General features: G+C 37.8%; 1 protein-coding gene across 1 annotated transcript in view; it reads right to left on the reverse strand.

The window, feature by feature from the left end:
• The window catches only part of CPA6 (carboxypeptidase A6), a 332,547-nt gene that overhangs the window by 181,576 nt on the left and 130,238 nt on the right, over positions 1-20,733 (reverse strand). The window contains exon 2 of the mRNA XM_029923746.1: positions 15,146-15,221. Within this exon, the coding sequence (XP_029779606.1) occupies positions 15,146-15,221 (76 nt within the window). The remainder of the gene's footprint in view (positions 1-15,145; positions 15,222-20,733) is intronic.

The raw sequence follows: 20,733 nt of genomic DNA on the forward strand, positions 1-20,733 counted from the left end.
AGGCTCCTTCCATGTTTTGGCTATTGTTGACATTGCTGCTATGAACATTGGGGTACATGTGCTCCTATGCATCAGCATTTCTGTCTCTCTTGGGTAAATCCCCAGCAATGCTATTGCTGGGTCATAAGGGGGTTCTATGGATAGATTTTTGAGGAACCTCCACACTGTTTTCCAGAGCGGCTGGACCAGTTTACATTGCTACCAACAGTGTAAGAGGATGCCCATCTCAAGGAGGAGATTTTTACTACACATCCTTTAAACACTTTGAATTCTAACCATCAATGTTTTAAGTATTAAAAAAATAAATATATCCCACTTTTTAGATGTCCATTTGAAGCCTACAAATGCCAAGACAAAAGGAATTACTCATTAGCAGAATAACTTTAATGCACTAAGACCCAACACCCTAAATATTCATTTCCTTTAAAATAGAAACAAAAGCTATCTACTCAGAGGCTTCTTTCATTTTCCTCATCTTAGCAAGTTCTATGTGAAGGTATGGATGATTACAGTTTACTATCAAACTTTAGAAATGACACCAAAACTGGAACAGAATTGCTTAACTCAGAAGTGGAATGGAATGAGGTCAGGATAGCACCTCAGTCAGGTGTTAGGAAATTATAGCTCATTTCAGCTTCAAGAGTAACTGTGACTCATTTCTTAGCAGAAAATGAGATAAACCTCATCACAAACACCACTTGTCATTTCTTTACCTGCTTGGGAGCTGTGAGAATTAAATAAACATTTTATAAAGAGTTTGGAATCCCTTGATAGGAAAGTATTACATAAGAGTTTTATAATCCTATGCATTCTATCTCTCCTTTAAAAAATAAAACAAAACAAAACAAAAGCCAACATTCTCATTACAAATGAGAAACTAAGTTGACACAAATCTGATCTTTGGGTGGCCATACTAGAAAGAGAACAGTTCCTATTTTTGAGGTTTGATCTGGGTTTTGTACATTATATCATTTTAAAAAGGGGGGGATTAAGGATTATTTTTGAGAGAGGAAGCAACCAAGCTCTGTGTTGACAGAGCAGAGCTCAAGTTCACAAACCATAAGCTCATGACCTGAGCCACAAGAGTTGGATGCCTAACTGACTGAGCCTCCCAGGCACCCCTGTGCCTTTTATCCTTGCAGAAAATGCTTTTAGATCTAAGGATAACCTTGTTTCTATGAATTATACTTCTAAACTGTATGAGGCTTGCATTTTTGAAGTGTTTACAAATGAAGTATAGAGGGTCATTTAGAGCTTGTAATTACATTCATGTACTCTTAACCTCCCACGTTGAGATGGGTGCAGAATTTGTTCCAAGCTGTTTTAATTTTAGCAATTCTTCTTAAATTCTTTGAGGAGAAAATTTAGAAATTCATTTAACTTATTAAATTACAAACACATCTACTTATCAAAGAGTTTGTATTTAATTATACTTCTGTCAAGTTTATAGTTTTCCAAAAGGAATAAAGGAGATTAGTAAAAGGAAGAAAGGATCTGTATATTTTAAATGGATATCAAGTGAAACTAAGTCCCTAAAGCACGTCCACGGATTTTTATTAAGTCTTAAACAATAGATTCTTTGAAGACTAATGGGAACATTGAGATTTGTAGTCAGTATTTACTACGTTACTCTTTAAGATTACCTGGGGTTATGGTATACCCTCAGTAAAGTAATCTGAGAAGGATTCTAGGCAAATCAGAGTTTTCCTTCCACCCTCCTTTTGAGAATAACCAAGGTACACACTTGAATCACTATGTTAAATTATCTGTAAAGCCACTCTTCTAATTTCAGATCAAACGGAACCTAAATTCTGTAATTGTTTAGTTTTGCTTTTCTTTTTCCTCCAAGCTACCTCACAAGTCTATCTCTTTTTGTTTCTTCCGTCCTGTTCCCTTGACTCAGTTATGGGTATCATTAATATTTTTCATCTTTTGGATTAAGAATGTACTCTCTATCTGTATAAAATGTATCTTATGTATGAAGCATGAAAGACAGAATTTCTATGTGGAAGGGGTATGTGAGCAGCAGTTTGCTTGGAAAGGGTAAAAGGATGTTGAGAAAATGTCAATTTTTTATATCAAAATGTTGGGTGGTACAGAATCAAGGCAGAGAGAGCTACAAGTTATTCAACATGGGTTACCCTTATCAAATTGGTTTGTGGTTCCCTAAAATTCATGAGTGAATGAGAACATGTGTTTGAATAAGAAAGCCAGAGTTTAAGAACAGACCATGTAAGAGAATAACAAAGTTAGGCAATGGCTCAAGAAGAAGAATGAACAGATCTAGTTATGACAGTTGGTAAAAACCTCTGACGAGTGAACATCAGACTGGCCCTTTTGACAGGCAGATAAGGTAATCTCAAAAGTAGGGAATTAATAGCCCACCCTTACCTCCTTCAAACCTTTGCTCAAATACAATTGTTTCAATGATGTCTTCCACGATCATTTTATTTAAAAGTATACTTCATGCTTCCCAACCTTCTTCCCAACTATTTTTATGCTACAACTGTGACCATTTGATAGGCTATGTTTTTTGGTTTTTGTTTTTTTGCCAATTTCCATTAATTCGAATAGGATTCATGAGGACAGAGATTATTGTTGATTTTGTGTATTGCTGTAGCCCTCAGCATCTAAAACAATGCCCAGCACTGGGTAGTCCCCTAATATACATTTTGGAATGCATTTATACATTGTATAAACATGGCTTAGAGATGGAGACATATGGGACATTTTGGGGGAATAGTGGATAAGCAAGTTTGGATATATAGTTAAATATGTGTAGGTGATAAATTTGGAATAAATCTGTATAGTTTCTACCAAGTTCTCTCTCACTCTCATTCTCTTCCGGATGACCTAATGAATTTCTCTGAGCTATTTGGTCTGAAGATCTAGTTTCTATTCACTGTAACCTAAGGCACAAAGTATGATTCATACAATGCCCAACATACAGTATTGAATTAGATCTATTGAGAGAATGAACAGGTTTATATATTCTCAAGCTATGTTACCTTTTTTAAAATTTAAACTCCTGTGTTATTCAGTGGGTTCATAGAGCTTATGGCTAGGAGTTCCAGAGATGGGTCAGCCCTAGAGGTACTAGCTCTGTTAGAGTAATACCAGCTTTGTCAACAAACAGAACTAGAGTATGGACTGGCTCCAACTCCATAGTTTTTCCTCATTTCTAAGACAGTTGTTCCTTGCTGGTAGTTGGATTTCTGTCATGTGGTGATGTAGGGACCAGGCTAGAATAGAAAGGTAAAAAGTAACTCTTAATAAGTCACTTTGCAAACCTAAGAAAATCTGAACAGACCTTTTTGGTCTTATTTTCTTGGTTTTAGAATCTAGAAGTGTTTCCCCTGCCCTTTTACACTCCCACTTCCTTTTTGCTTCTGCTTCTAAACTGGTAAATTCCTGCCTGAACTTAACTTTTTCTTGTGATACTTTACTATAAACAGTGAAAAGAACCAATACATGCTAATACTCTGGGTACTTGCAACAACTTTCCTTAGAGAATCAACAGGCACTTTGTCTTCCAAGTTCAGCTGATAGTTTACCAAATGTTACACTTGCATAATACTGGTCTTTTCTTTCCAGATTGTTAGATCTATGTTCCTTCCACCTACTTCTCAACTGCTAAGCTAATACCATATATGTATTTTTGTTAAGATAGTACTATAATGCACCATCTTCAGTATTAGTTGTGATGCTGACAGGTAGAATATGCCACACCAAAATAGGACTGTAGGAGTTTAGAAATATGCCACCTTACAGTAAGTATGCTGCTTTGGTATATTGATTATTTTGAGCTGTATGCACTATAAAATAGGAAATGTAGGAGATGGCTTTTTCTTTACTCCCCTAATCTGCCTAAAAACACATCCTCTAAAAGGGTATGCCATAAATACCCTCCACCAGGCGTTTCATCAACAAGGGAAGACTGACTCTCATCACAGGAGAGATTGATACCACCACCAGATGAACTGTCACAAACTATCATGCTTCTGACCTATTCTTCTAAATGCTTATTCATGGGAAATACCCAGGAAAAAGTGAGTAACTCCAAGGTAACTTAGAATTCACACTTCAGTAACATCTTAAAGGAAAGAGTGTAGCCTTCTACACTCTTGTTAATTTTTAAAAAATTACATAGGGTCTCAGCTAAGAAATCAGAACGGTAGAGGAAAAGTTATTTTTTCTCCCCTACAATGCTCTAATACAATAAAATGACTCAAATACAAGCCATGTGTGTTCCTTAGTCACATAACAAAGGTGATATTTGAGGGTGGACAGGTTTGTCTTTATATGGTAATTCAGGGAACCAGAAATTTCCCATATCATGGCTTCATCCTCTTGGACTGTGTGTTATTACTGTCATTCAGGCAGAAAAGGAAAGAGGGTTTGGAGGGAAAACTTCTATAAAGTCTTGGTGTAGAAGTGGCCCACACTACTTTTGTGTATATTCCAATGGATATGCCCAGTTGTACGAACATATTTAACTAAATGAAGGGGAGGTTGGAAATATAGTGCTCAGGAAGAAGAGAATGGAATTTTGTTTTCTAACCATCTGCCATACAAAGGTCACTCCTGGAATCTCTGAAAGCCCAGAGTCCTTACATCCCAAGAGGTGCACCAACTTATAGATGTACAATTTTATACTGTTCATGCTAAGGTCACATTTCACTATCATCTTTAATGTTTCCTTCTTGCGTGACTAACAGTGTAAATATTTGAAACCATTATTCTGAATTTGTCTTTAAGAAAGCTTTAATATTTGTGTTAAATTTTCTGTTTTATTGAAATTACCTAGAATTCTGATTGTAACCCTTTCAAATAAGTGCTTCCTTCTTATCCATTGTCCAGAGACACATATTCATAGGTTTGATAAAAAGATGCTAAATATTACTGGTCAGAGAATTAACCTTTATGGCTCATGTCTCATATTCCTCATCTGGGATTAAATCCACTTGTGATTATAGGACACAGACCTTATGTGTACAACTGTTAAGGAATAAATTATTCTAGGCAATAGTCCTGTGTCCTGAGTCCTGTGAAACATTTAGTATGTATCATTTATCTTGACCAAAACTCCTGAAAGATATGAGGCAACCTTAAGATGTTTTGTTATTTTAAAATCACAGCTGTGTTTTCTTTATATCTATAAAATGCTTTTTCTCAGTATTTAAAAAATATGATAAATGGGATTCGTGATAAGTAGAGTCAACCTTAGATTTGTTAAAATAGAAATATCACACTTATTGCCAATGTTTCTCCTCCAGTCTCTTAGCATCTCTTCCATTATTCATATTTTTATATTAGAAAAATTTTCAAGATTTGCTATCATTTAAACATACTAAGGTAAAACATGCTTGGTTAAAACACATTATTAGTCAAGAATAATTTGTCCACATCTCAAAGATCACAACACCTACAACTGGGTCCATTTTTTCCTCTGCTAGATTATGTTCCACGCCCCTTATCTTTCCTTTTCTCAAAATTATGATACTGATTCTTAGATCATAGTCCATTTTCAGAATGTGACTGCAATGTGAGAAGGAAGAATACTCATGATCAGATAGCCTCAAAGCAAATGTAATTATCAGGAAAAGATCTAAGAAATATATTTGCAGGACCATGGGAATTATAATCACTCTACATTTATACAGCTAGAAAAACAAAATGGTAGAAAACAGGAAACTTCTTTAATCAGGCAAAGTCTTTGTGGTTGTGGATGATGAATATGTAAAAGCTGCTCTGAATTTTTTTTTTTTAGGACACAATTCCATATAGGCATCTCTAATAGCTGTTTTTAGGTTAAAAGAAAGGAATTGATTTGTTAATCAAGTATTATCAGAGAGACAGACATTTCTCATTATATAAAAAAACAAATTGACTCCTAAGCCGAACACCTGAACTCTGATTTTCAAGTTAAAATATTTCTGATAATTAGCATTATTGTATTCATTGAATTTAGTCAACACCCCCAAGGCAAAATCTTAAAGTTTCATGAGTCTCTAATGCAATATTGCATTTATTAGAGATGGTTCTTTCAAGAAATTTACCAGGCTCTTATAGAAATCCTACTTCCTCCATAAAATTTCCTTAGTAATTGAGGAAATAGATAATTTCTCCCTAAATTGCTATTCTTTGATCCCATAAGTCCATCATTCTACAATAAGTCTTTCTACCTATATTTCATTGTTTTGATTGTTTGCATATTTATTCCACCATACATATGATCTTGATTAGAATACATGTTAAAGATGTTTTTTTTATAATTACAGGAATGTAGATGGATGAATTATTTCATTGGTCCATTCATTCAAGATTTGTTCAGTTCCTACAACTGCCAGGCACCAGGGAAATAGGAGTCAGAAATTGATCCTACCCAAACAAGAAAGATATGTAGGATGCTCTCAGGAGTTCCCAATCCAGTAAGGGATGTATGATATGCAAAAGAGTAGAAATATGTATCTTCTAGTAATATGCTAGCACAAACTTGGAAATAATCAACTCTCTGATTTCCCTACTTTACAGACTGGAGACTGAGGCACAGAAAAAACAAATTAGGTAACTTGCTGACACTCATACAACTAGTACATGGAGGAGTCTGAATATGAACCCAGAAAGTGTATCTCCAGAGGTCATAATCCTATTAATCACCATGCTGCTTTCCACATTTGACCCAAATAAGATCTCACATAAATAGTTAATAAGTCATTCAGATGTAGGTCACTGATACTCATTTACTTATATCAGTCATCAGAGCAGAAGTTCCTTCTCTAAAAATGGTTGTGGTCCATGTTCTTCTTACCAACAATGACCTCTAAAACCAAATAAGGCAGCAGAAATCACTTCACATTTATGCAGCTAGAAAAGAGTATGATAGAAAACAGCAAACATCTTTAATCAAGCAAAGTCTGTGGCTGTGGCTGATGAATATGCAAAGGCTCCTCTAAGTTTATGGGTCCAAGAAATGGCACCAAAGTATAATTTGTATACTTGAAAGAAAACTTGTTAGTCACCAAGCCCCTTTCTGCCCATGAAAAAGGAACTTCCTCTATTCCCATATCCTTGATCACATGATAATGTCCTTTGAAGTGGAAATGGTGAGAAATTCACATTCAACAACATACAAATCATTCCTTTAATCCATACTATTTTTTTTCCCCAGGTGAAATCATGAGAATACAAAGTGTGATCTGTAAACGACAGGGGGGGAAACAAAAAGGAAACCCAAGGGGTGGGTCAAGAAGGAGTAGAAGTCTATGTCTCAGCTGGGCTACATTCCTGGGGTCCTGACTGTGCACATAAGCTTTCACCACCAGCTGGAGGCACTCTTTTCTCTTCCATCAATGCCTTCCTTTTATTATAAACAATTCAGAGATCCATTAAGTCTCAGATCTGCAAGAAACTCATTTTGTTGGGGATAAAATGGGGGGAAAGAGACCATAAGCATAAAGTGATATAAATGCTAAGATATAACTATAGAATTCAGCGAGGGTCAAAAAAATTCAAGGAGCAGGAATGCTTTAACCTAGTCTTTAAATATGTTCACCAACTGGACTAAGAGGAGAAGGGCATTCCAGACAAGAGGAACACCTTGAGGGGGGAAAAGGTTCTTAGGAGACAAACTACAAAGCGTTTAGTGTAACTAGGGTAATAAACACTATGCCAAGTATAGTGATGGAAGCTGAGAAGTGTTTGAGAGTAAATCTGGGTGTGGTTTTGAAGGGCCCCATGGGTCATGCCAAAGAATTTGAGGTCTATACCCCAGGTCAGTGATTTCCTCTCTTGCTATGTATAGAATCACCTAGGGAGCTTTTAAAAAATACTTATAACCAAGTTTCACCTGAACAACTAAGTCAATCTCTGGTGGCGGGGTCAAGTGTAATCTTCATAGATGATTTGATGTACAGTCTCTGTTTGGAATTATTGCTACTGACCATGAGGGTACTTTAAAGGTTTTATTATTTTTTTTTAAAAGGTTTTAAATAAAGATATGATGTGGTCAGTTATTTCAGAAATATAAGCTTGTCTACAGTATAAAGAACAAACGGGAATTACATGTGAGGTGACAGAAAGGAAATTTGGGAAACTGGTGTGATTCAGGCTGAAGAAGATCAGGACAAGTGTGGCAATGAGAAAGCAGAGGAGAAGTGAGGTAGCTGCCATCTTCTGCTCTGGATCTGGCAACAGATTAGAACAGCTATGTGGGTGGAGGATGAGGTGGAGTGTAAAAATGACCCCAGGTTTTTCTCATGTTTTCACAACTTTCAATCATTTCATCAAGAATTGGAGTCTGTTTTCAAGAAAACAGTGTGGAGGCTCCTCAGAAAACTATCCATAGAACTCCCCTATAACCCAGCAACAGCCCTGCTAGGGATTTACCCAAAGGATATAGAAGTGCTGATGCATAGGGGCACATGTACCCCAATGTTCATAGCAGCAATGTCAACAATAGCCAAAACATGGAAGGAGCCTAAATGTCCATCACCTGATGAATGGATCAAGAAGATGTGGTATATATTCACGATGGAGTACTACATGGCAATGAGAGGGAATGACATACGACCCTTCGTAGGAAAGTGGATGGACCTTGATGGTGTCATGCTGAGTGAAATAAGTCAGGCAGAGAAGGACAGATACCATATGTTTGCATTCATAGGTCTAACAGGAGAGACCTGGCAGGGGACCATGGGGAGAGGAAGGGGGAAAGAGAGCAGGGGAGAGTGAGGGACACAGATCAAGGGAGACTACTGAATACTGAAAATCAACCATGGACTGAGGGGGGAGGGAGAGGGAGGGGGGGTGATGGTTATGGTGGGGGGCACTTGTGGGGAGAAGCACTGGGTGTTATATGGAAACCAATTTGACAATAAACTATTAAAAAAAAAAAGAATTGGAGTCTGTTTTTCCACCCCTTGAATCTGGGTTGGCCCTGTGACTTCCTTTAGCTGGTAAAATGTGGCAGAAGTGATGTTATTAGAGTTCCAAGCTTGGGTTCCAGGAGCTTTGTCAGTTTTCTGTCTCTTAGTCTTGGATCCCCTGAGTAAATACACTCAGGCTAGTCAGCTAGATGATGAGGGACACATGTCCAACTGTCCTGTCCTCCCAGCTCACAGCCTGCCAACCACTAGACATGAGTGAGACAATTATAGGTGATGGCAGACACATGAACAATGCCAGCTGAGATCACCTTGTATAGTAGATTGTGCTGGACCCAACCTCTTAAACTGTCCACATACAAGAATCTTAGGGATGGCAGTTATTATCAAGAGCAACTACTTTGAATTTTAAAAGCTAGTCTCAAACTAGGTTGTTTAAACATCAAAATTGGAGAGTCTTACAAAGGAAGCAAAGTCAACTTAAAATACTTTGGTAATGGCCCAAGCTCATGTTGTCTACTTAGTTAAAAATCTCTAAGGTAATCATTTTAATAAAGCCATAGGTTTTTTACTTTTGAAAGAATATTTTTTATGTATTCCTATTTTTTCCACATATTGTTTCTCTTAATGTTTGTTATTGAGTTTACTAATTATCACTAGGCATACAGAGAAAACTGTAAGCCACACCTGAAATTTGTGTTCCTGAAATTTAATTCACAACTACATTTGGACATCTGCCTGGATTATGAGAAACTTTTTCTTTCAAAAAATCATGCCAGGGAAAGCAAAAGTAGTGTTGGTTTATTATTTACAAAGGCTCTAATAAAAAAAAAAGGAATGCTATTTCCTGCCCCAAACAGATCACAGTTTTTGTTTCTTCTTCACTTTTATCTATAAGTATCATTTTTGTGTGTGTTCTGGTAGCTCACCAAGTCACTGGCTGTCTAAGGACACCATATTAGATTTTTATTGCTTAATTACCACAGATTTAGCAGCTCTATAATTTCACTGTTTAACCCAAAGTGGCTTTATTTTTTGTTCAGGATGCCGAAGGGGTTGAAATCAAAGTGTCAGCACAGGCTGTGGTCTCATCTAGGACTCAGGATCTTCTTACATTTTCCCTGGTGCTGGTGAAATTTGTTTGCTTGTGGTTATAGACTGAGGCCTGTCCCCGTTTTCCCCCTAGTCAACTGAGGACAGCTCTCAGCAACTAGAGTCTCCTGCAATTTCTTGCTATGTGGCAGTTCTTAGCATGATTGATTTCCTCCAGGCCAGCATGAGTGCATTTCTCTGATTTTCTCTTTAGCAACCAGCTAGAGGAAACATTATTTCTCCATGGTCATGTCAGACCAACCTGGACAATCTCCCTGTTAAAAAGTGAAATTATTGGGACTCTACTTACATCTGCAAAATCCTTTTATAGCAGTACCTAGATTAGTGTTTGATGGGCTACCTGGGGAAGGTGTATATATACCAAGGCCAAGAATCTTGAGGGCCATCTTAGAATTCTGCCTACCACACCCATGACTAAGAGATTCTATAATGGCACCATCAGTTCCTAATGGAAACGGGAACAAATGACTCCAATAGCATGAATTCTACCACTCATCATCTTCCTCACAAGTTTCCCCAACAATAAACTGCCCAGTTGGATGTTGGAGCTCTTCAAGGGGCAGGGACCACAAGTATTCCAAGGCTCCTGCAGATTCAGGTGTAGGGCTTGGGAGAGCACCAAGGAGGATTACAGAACCGTCAACTTCAGCACAATGCTGCCAAGGGGGAGTCACACCTGGGAAAGGCAGCTGTGAATTCTACATACAAGCAAAGGACAAGGGATGATGCCATTTTCCCCCATGGAATTTCACAATTTTTGGCAGGCCACTCAGTGGCACCTAACAAACCAGTATTTTTTAAGGCTATGCTTTAGTTTGAAAAAATGTCAAACTTTTAGATACAGAAATCTTTTTTTATCCAATAGCTCTCTGATGAGAGAGGTGGAAACAAGCATCATTAATTTATCTTTTAACAGGATCTGTCAATTCTATATGGAACCTTTCTATCTTACATAAAGCCATCTCTGTTCCTTCCCAGCACAAGAGATTTGTGAAGCAATGTAGGCAGAACATGGTGTTCAGACTCTAATTTTGCTCACCTGCAAATGTCTCCCTTCCATCATAACTTTATTTAAATCATGGCTATGCTCTTAATTAACAATTTAATTGGTTGGTGCTTTCTCAATCCATTTCTCTGGAGGCATGGTTTTCTGTTTAACTTTCTTGTTTTAATTCTTCAGCAAAACCATAAAATTTAATTAGGAAAGTAACCAGCTTTGTAACAGCGATTCTAGGTCTAATTAGCTATGCTCTAACTGTACCTTCTCAGATTTCACTCAACATTGCACATACATTTTGCATTTGTTCATGTTTCAGATAAGACACTGTGAATTTAGAGCTTGAGCATGTAACCCCAATCATTTGTCCAAAGATGATTGGTTATAGCCGATGAAGTTAGAAAAATTAACTTAAAGCATCAATATATGCTATTAAACTAAGAACCACTGAAAAGCCAGGATGCAGGGTTTTTACAACATATTATTTTTATGTTGCTTTTCTATTGCTACAGAGAAAATTGCCACCAAGTCACCAGCCATTTGCCACCTCAAAATTCCTAAGTCCGGACACAGTTGGCTGGATTTTCTTTTCAAGGTCTCATTAGGCTAAAAGCAAAGTACCAGCTGGACTGTGATTTCATTTGGACTTCAGGGTCACCTTCCAAGCTCAGATGGTAGTGGCAGAATTCAATTCCTTGTAGTTGTAGGACTGACATCCCTATATCCTTGCTGAGTGTCAGCTGAGGGTGGCTTTCATCTGGTAGGGTCAGTAGTGTTTCTTCTCACATGGCTCCTGCGGACAGTTCACAACATGGCAGTTTGATTCTTTGAGACAGTAGGAGCACTTCTTTGACTTCTTCCTCTAGGGAACAGCTGAAGGAAACGCTCCGCTTTTAAATGGCTCATCTGATTAGGTGAGGCCCACCTCAGTTTATCTCCTTTCTGTCACATAAGGTGGTCTATCTATCCCATCATATTCACAGACCCTGGCCACACTCAGAGGAGAGATTATGCAGGGTGTATACACCTGAGTGGGTAGAAATCTTGGCCCCATCTTGAAATTCTGCTTACCACATTGTGTTTTATGGAAAGGAGGCAACTAAAAGCTCCCCTCCCCTTGGAGGCAGTGCATGGGGGATGCCAAGGAGCTGTTACCAACAGTGCCAATTCCCTCCCATCAGCTCCACAGGGCATGAGATGACAGTCAGTCATATTCTTTGTTCTCTGCAGGCTGCTTTCTCTGTCTGGCCAGAATTGCTTTCAGTGGATCACTCGATGAAATCATTTGAATTTAAATGACATCCAGTTAACATGATGCTTTTAGACAGAAATTTATTTAAGTGCAGTGCTTCAAATTTCAGCCCCATAAAACCATTTCTTTAATAAAAAGAAATGAAGAAATGTGCAGAAAAGAATTAACAGAGCAGGCCTGAAACTGCTGTCCTCAGAAAGGCCTGCTTGCAAGTTTGGCCATTAGCTGGCATCTGGAAATTTAGGGTGGTAGGATACCTCCTGAAATCTCAGTATGGTGGCTCAATCCACACCCAGACTGCACAAACTATATAGTTCATGCTGAACACCTGCTTTGCTCTGGAGAATCAGGAGTTACTCTATGTGCTTGGCAGAGAGGGGGTCCACGTGATTAGGCCCCAATAAAAACTCTGGGCACTAAGTTTATAATGAGCTTCCTTGGTAGACAATCTTCCACGTATGTGCTCACAACTCCTTGCTGGGGGAGTTAAGAACATCCTGTGTAATTCCACAAGGAGATGCTTCTTGGAAGCCTGTGCCTGGTTTTACCTGGATTTCGTGTCATATACTTTTTCTCTTTGTAGGTTTTGCTTTGTATCTGCTATAGTAAACCAGAGCCGTGAGTAAGATTATCAGCTGAATTGTGTCTTGCAAGTTTCTGAACCTGCGGGTGGTACTGGTCAGTCAAGGAATAAAGTAAATGAAAACATGACCCTGTGCATGTTGAGTCTAGGCTCCACGGCCCAGCAAAGTTGGCCTATTCCTCTCCACTAAGAAAATGATCAAAGTAAACAGATCAGAGGCAGGAGTCAGGATTGACATGGGTTCTAGAGGGTTTGGCACTGACAAGATGTGTGCTCCAACTCCACACTGTGACACAAGGTAAGTTACTCTTTCTTGCCCAGTTTCTTCGGTCGTAAAATGGCAATAATAGTGTCCACCTCACAGAGTTGTTAGAAGGGGATAATTTATAGGAAGCACGTAGACTTGGGACCGACACACAGCGACTAAGAGGGGCAGGACTCCCTGTGCTGTGGAGCCACTAGAGCATTGTCAGCATTCGGTATTAACCCGTTCTTCCCTTCACTCCTCTTTTCCTCACCGGCCCTCTTGCCCTCCCTCCCTTTCCTTGTCCTCTAAAAGCTCCTTCACATCCGCACCATGTCCTCCCACTCCCTGACTACTTCCTTTCCTCAAGGACTAAATTAAAATATGCAGCATTTTTTTAAAAAGTGTGAACAGGAGTGTGTCCAGAAAAGGGCACAATATAATGTATTCTCAGTGTTCACAGTCCTACCTATGCTCAACATCTTTTTGATCCATCTACTATGATTTACAAGAGTTTTTAAGTAACCCTCCCAGTCCTCATGGATGTAATTTTGTTGCTTTTGATAATGACAAGGGATCATCACATATATGACTATGCAATTTCATTTTTATAACTCTGTAAGGCCTACCAAATATTTACAAATGGGAGCAGGAATCCTTTCACAGATGTTTTTCCCCCAATATTTGGTTAAGCATATTTGTTTCCTGAAATACTGGACTCCATGATGTAAAGTGGTCATTTTATTTTTCCAATAATGTATCTAAAACACAATTTTAACAGAGACAAACTTCTACTTGGAAACTGCTTTGCTTCTTTGCAAATGTTATGTCAGTCTCTGGTGGGCTGTATAAATAGTGTTGATATACTTCTGCTGGAAAGATTATGGTGGGGTTGGTGATCATCCGTGAGCAGAGGAAAGTTGGTGTCAGTATCCAGAAGAAGAGATTCCATCGAGGAGACCAGGTTTAGGACATGTCTGGTGAACAGCCTCTGTATCACAACAGTTTGGGGTTAACTCCTGCATTTTCACTCTGAGCCCTTTTCATGAGACCCAAACCTAAACTGGACAGTACATATGTAAAACCTGTGAATGAGGAGGCAGAAAAGAATAAACTCAAAGTTCCAAACTTCATTTGCAAGTACATTCACTATTTGAAAGAAAGATATCAAAGGAAAAAAATCAAGCCAAAAAGAAAGGACCAAAAGTTCAATAATTACATCTCCTAAGTCTCTCTCTCCTCTCTCCTCTCCTTAACATCTTCTCCAGGTAGGATTGTCCTGCAGCCATCCAGGACACGTGTTTTTCTATCCTGTGTTGAAGATTAACGAAGCCTTCTTGGTCATCTGCTTTGCTATCCATTAAAAGGAAGCTGAACCACTATGTATTTTGTGGTCTTGCCTATTCTTCATAGGCATAGAGAACAGCCCATCACCACACTCCTCACTATAACTTTTTAGCTAAAGCTAACACTCAATTATGCAATAATAGGGAGATAAGAAATTCTCTAAAGTCCACAAATTTCATCAAAGGTTGAATAATCAGAGCCCTTCAACCTTTGCCAACAGAATTTTCTTATTAGACCCAGTGAAACATACCAAAATTAATTAACTTGATTTTTTAAAAATTTCCCTCAACTCACTTCTGCTTTAAGTTTTAATTAGAATGAAGTGTAGATGATCAGCAGGAAAATTTTTTAAGAAGGAAAAGTAAAAGTGAAGTTCTAGAAAATTATAAACTAAATTTATCTATTCAATAAAACACAGCAAAAATCTTTTACTGAACTTGTAGGATATTCCTGACACTGACAATACAGCAGCGAAAAAAAAAAAATAGATAAAAGCTCTTTCACAAAGCTTACATTCTACTAAGGGAGATGGGAAAATAAATGAACTCATAAAGAGATAATGGGTCAGATAGATCATATTTTGAGTAACTTATTCTTTAAAAGCTCTTTCAAGTTCTCCCTTAGCATTTTCTTCCCTTGGCTAATTAACTCCACTTATTCAACTCCTGTAGCAAAGCGCTATAAACACATTACACACAGTATAAGCGAGTGGACGCTCTCTTACCTTAAGTTGGTGGTATATTTTCTTCAGTGCATTTGCTTCTTCTTCTGTGTTGGGAATAAGTCTGATCACCTTATCACTATAAGAAAGGGAAAAAATTGTGTGGTTTTTTTTTTTTTAAAGATTTAGCCATCTACATCTGTTCACATTTTTAAAAACTGCAATTAAGAAGAAAAACAGCAAAACTGTGGATTAGACCCATTCCAGCAATACCTGGACCAGTAGCTATTTTTCCCCAGTTATTGTTACTCTAATCTTGGTCTTTTTCTTCCAGCTTAAAAGTGTTTTGGGGCACCTGAGTGGCTTAATTGGTTAAGCACCTGACTTGGTTCAGCTGACATTATGATCTCACGGTTATGAGTTCGAGCCCCGCATGTAGTCCCATTTTGGGCTCTGTGCTGCCAATGTGGAACCTCTTTGGGATTCTCTCTCTTCCTCTCTCAAAATAAACAAACTTCAAAAAAAACTTTTTTCATCAGCTTTTGAAGATTACAAACTCACACATAAGCAGAGAGAGTCCAAAAACACAGGAATAGGGGTAACAGGGCTAAGTATCTTCATGACTAGCACAGAGACGAGACAAAGAAAGCAAATTCTGATGACAGAAGTAAAAGCACTCTTTAAAACTTAATGCTGAGAAGGAAAGGGACTTTCAAGAAGATAATTTATGAAGTCCATACACAATAGAACATTTCCTCTGATTTGGATTCTTTCTGAGAATAGAGATAAGACCATGTCTATGGACCATCTTATTTCTATACTAAGGAGCTTCCCAACTGGCATGGGGAGCCACATTGGAGGGCCACCAATTGTTTCAGGTGTCCCACAAGATGCTGATGGCTATAAAATTTTTTAAGTGCCAAAAATTAAAATTGCTTTTTCTGCCATTACTGACAGATCCTGAATTATCTGAGAAGACTGGATGAGTCTATCTGCCAGAGAGTGCTCTACAGCAGTGACCTCCCTACAATGTATGCCAAACAGGTATTATCATTTTTAGTTGTATCAAGATGAGGACAGTGGAAAGCACAGCTCTAGAATATAATAATCACAACTGCTCAATGTGTTTTGCATATAATTATTTATTAATGGCTGGTATAAAGGAGATTATGGAGAATTGGTTTCTACAAGAAATGTGAGAGTTTCCTGTACTAAATGCATACAACTATCATATTTTTCATAACTCTACAGTTTAAAATGACTGGATATGTGTGTGTGTGTGTGCGTGTGTATACATATATATATATATATGCACAAACAAAAACTCTTGCAGTTGACCCACAACTTGTCTCTCCAGCCTCAAAGGTATACTGGAACAAAGATGGGATTTGCATATTTTTCCATAATTTTGCTACTTAGATGAATAACAGTGTTCAAGATTAAAATGGAGGTCACCAGACCCCAAGGGAGACTTCCAGATTTGTTGGAAAATTATTCATTAGGGCTGTGTGTTCATTTCCAATCACTTTAGCTTTGTTATCTCAAATGGTCCTCTTATACCTTCTTTAGTCCTATGATTTAAAAGACACTTGGCTTGTTGATAATTTGGTATGTTTTAGGCACTACTAACCTAATGTCACTTAGAATCACACAAAACCACCTCTCAGTATCAATGTCATGCCGTCTATTTTTCCAGAGAGAATAAAAGAAAGTAGAGGAAAAGAAAAACATCAAGTCACTGAAACAATTCCAAACATGACTTTGGAATTTAAATGCAATTCACACCTTTTCTCTTTCATTTCTGGTACACAACTCTCTGTCCTCATCCTATTCTGGCCTCTCCCACCTGACCCAATATCATTTTTGGCAGAGAAAGGCAACTCTGCTGCGTGAAATGGTTGTTTTTGAGGGATGGATCACTTAACAGCTTGCTGAAAAACACCCCCATCTGGGACCCTATCAGCTCCTCCAGAGTGCAAAGAAAGCAATCTGAAGCTATTTTTACAGCCATAGAAAGACTTTTCTTAAATGATGGATAATTCAACCTGGCAATTGGTTCCTCTTCTGTGAGTACAAGATGAAAGATGCCCACGCCTAGGATTATTTAATTCCGAGAGTGATTGCTCAAACCCAGCTTTGTCATCTTTATCACAAAAAGTTCACTTCATCGTAACTTGTAGAAATTCTCAGGTGTGACTTAAAAGTCATTTGTTACTATTTGATTACTTATCAGAGAACAAGGAGACTAGGAAAGTTTATTTAGGAAAACCCATGAAATTCCATACTTTTTAAACCCATAGATTTTTATTAGACCAACTTGTAACCAAAACCAACAAAAGTGCTCTATTCAGCATGCAAAACTAAATGTCCCCCCAATGCCCGATTTGTGCAACCAAATAGAAAGCTTGCTCTTCCTCGATCTGATAGCTAGCCTTTTTTGAAGTGGCCAACAAAAATGTAGTACTACAAATAGGAAGGTTTTAGAATGTAAAGTAGCTCTTGGAACTCAGATGAAAAACTAGCCAAACGCAGCCATTAAATATGGCATTTCCTTAGAACCGACTTTTTTTTCAACCGCTAGGTGGCAACATCAATTTAAGACCCCCTTGGCTACCCTTTGGGATTGAGAGGATCAAAGGTCTGAATGGTTTGAGGTTAGAGAGCTGACTGGGTATGCACATGTGTTTGTAAATCAGGTATTTCTAGCTTAGGGAACTGATACAGTTTTCTTAGAAAGCATAAACACTTTAAATTATAGTTTAAGGATGTCATACAGAGGCAGGGTATTCCAGACAGCTAACTGCCAAGTAATTATTCCACAAATGATTTACTTCAGTTTTGTCCTCTGACCTTCCAGGACTAAAAAAGTTAAGTTGCTATAATGCTAGCACCAAGTTGCAAGTTGATTACTGATCCTTATATACAGTAGCAACCACAGGAATACTACTATTAAACCCATTTAATCAACTTAAAAAGTATTATTAAATGCATAATGAAAACATATGCATCCAGAGAAGAGTATTTAGCAAAAGAAAACCTTCTCTACCTTTTAACAATCTGCCTGGGCTTCAGTGTTCTCATCAAAGGAGTGAGCAATGAACTAACTCCTTTTCCTTTTTAAGTTCTCAAAACTATACCGCTCAAAGCTGATGCCTATCATATTTATTGCTATGTCTTAACTGCAACACCTATGGAAGAAGGCCTGTTTTATAGGCCTCAGACTCCTTTTGAAAGACATAGATCTGAAGCTCCAGATATTTCCTCCTGAGTCTTGGATAAACGTTCACAATTGATTCCGTTATTAAACTCTAAATTTCTTTGTAAGTCATAGAACCAATTTATAAATTTATGCTTGACAAAATGAAATTCTAGCAGACACAAAATAAAATTCCCCTTCCAGTTCTCTTTCATGCCAACTCCCCCATTGTCCCCTAGTGGCTACTCTTAATTTTTTTGTGATTCATTCCTGACTCTTGCATTTACACGTGGGCACATTCGCATACGACAGTTTCACGGCATCTCATAACGCTAATTTGCTTTTATTTTTCACTTAATAACTTTAAAATATTTTGAAAAACAAACAGCTGGATCCTATATGCTAATGTTTTAGAGTTTTGGGCCTATATTCATAAGGGAGACATTAAAAATTTTTTTAATAAACATTCTTTTTGAATTGCCCTTGTTTGATTTTTGGTGTCATCATTAAGCCAGCCTCACAGATTTGGAAGTTCCCTCGTTTTGTAATGTGCCTCGACAACTTGAACGGCACAGAAATGGTGTTCCTGATTGTTTTGTAAAACACACTAGTAAAATTATTCAAGGTGGAACAAACTCTTTTTGACAGTTGGGGGTTAGGTATCTACCTTCTAAATTCTTTTGTGAATATTGGTCTATTTAGTTTTCTTCTGGGCTTTTTAAATTAATTTTGCTAATGTACATTTTCTGCAAAACTGTCCACTTATTTAAATAAGATAACCAATTAAAATGTCTTATAACTTAAGCGCCTTATCTTTATCTGTGGTTTTGTCCTTTTCTAAGCACCAATTTGTGATTTACTTTTATTTCTATTATATTAGAGAAAGAGCACAAAGTGGGGGAAAAGGGAAGAGGGATGGAAGGGGGGCGGGGCATACCTTAAGCAGGCTCCGTGCTTAGCTAGGCTCAATCCCAAGGCCCTGGGATCATGACCTGAGCCGAAATCAAGAGTCAAAGTTGCCTAAACAGACAAGGCAACCCAGGTGCCTAGTGTGATTTTAAATAAAAATTCTTCAGTCAGACTTTGTTTTCTTTTAAATCTTTGTTTTTAATCGATAATTTATGTACTTTTTGTATATCACAATTTCTATTTCTATATGAATTCTCTATTTTTTAAGGTTTATTTTGTTATTCATGTTTTAATAGGTGATATTTGTATTGATGTTCAGAGTTAATTTAATAATTTCAGGTTTTTGTAATTCAATTTAAGTGAAAAAATTTTGACTGACTTCTCCCAGACCCCACCCATTGCCTCTGACAGCCACCAATCTGTTTTCAGGGCAGGAAGAGAGGTTTTCTTAGGTTTTTTATGTTTTGTTTTGTTTTGTTTTGTTAGATTTCACATATAAGAGAAATCTCTCTTAACCTGACTTTTTTCACTTAACATAATGCTCTCAGTATTCACTCACGTTTTTGCAAATATCAAGATTTCATTCTTTTTTATGGCTGAATAATATTCCATTGTGTGTATGTGTCTATACACTTATCACAATTTCTTTATCCATCCATTCATTGATGATAACTCAGATTGCTTCAGTATCTTGGCTATTGTAAATAGTGCTACAGTAAACATGGGCTACATATCCTGATGACTTAGTGTTTTATCTTTTGATAAACATCTACAAGTGGAATTGCTAAATCACATGGTAGCTGTAATTTTTTAAAAAATTATTTAATTGTCAAATTTATTTCCATACAACACCCAGTGCTCTTTCCTCCATCACCACCACCTCTTTACCCCCCTCCCCCTTTCCCTTCAGTTCATTTTCAGCATTCAATAGTCTCTCAAGTTTTGCATCCCTCTCTCTCCCCAATTCTCTTTCCGTCTTCCCCTCACCCTGGTCCTCCATTAGGTTTCTCCTGTTTTCCTGTTAGACCTATGAGTGCAAACATATGGTTTCTGTCCCTTTCTGCCTGGCTTATTTCGCTTAGCATGACACCCTCAAGGTCCATCCACTTTTGTACAAATGGCCATATGTCATTCTTTCTCATTGCCATGTAGTACTCCATTGTGTATATATACCACATCTTCTTGATCCACTCATCAGGTGATGGACATTTAGGCTCTTTCCATGTTAGTGGTGCTATGAACATTGGGGTACATGTACTCCTATGCATCAGCATTTCTGTATCTCTTGGGTAAATCCCTAGCAGTGCTATTGCTGGGTCATAGGGGAGTTCTATCGATAGTTTTTTGAGGAATCTCCACGTTGTTTTCCAGAGCAGCTGCACCAGTTTACATTCCGACCAACAGTGTAGGAGGATGCCCATCTCTCCACACCCTCGCCAGCATCTATAGTCTCTTGATTTGTTCATTTTAGCCACTCTGACTGGCGTGAGGTGATATCTCAGTGTGGTTTTGATTTGTGTTTCCCTGATGATGAGTGATGTTGAGC

Source organism: Suricata suricatta, chromosome 15 (genome assembly GCF_006229205.1).
Source record: "Suricata suricatta isolate VVHF042 chromosome 15, meerkat_22Aug2017_6uvM2_HiC, whole genome shotgun sequence".
Lineage (NCBI taxonomy): Eukaryota > Metazoa > Chordata > Mammalia > Carnivora > Herpestidae > Suricata > Suricata suricatta.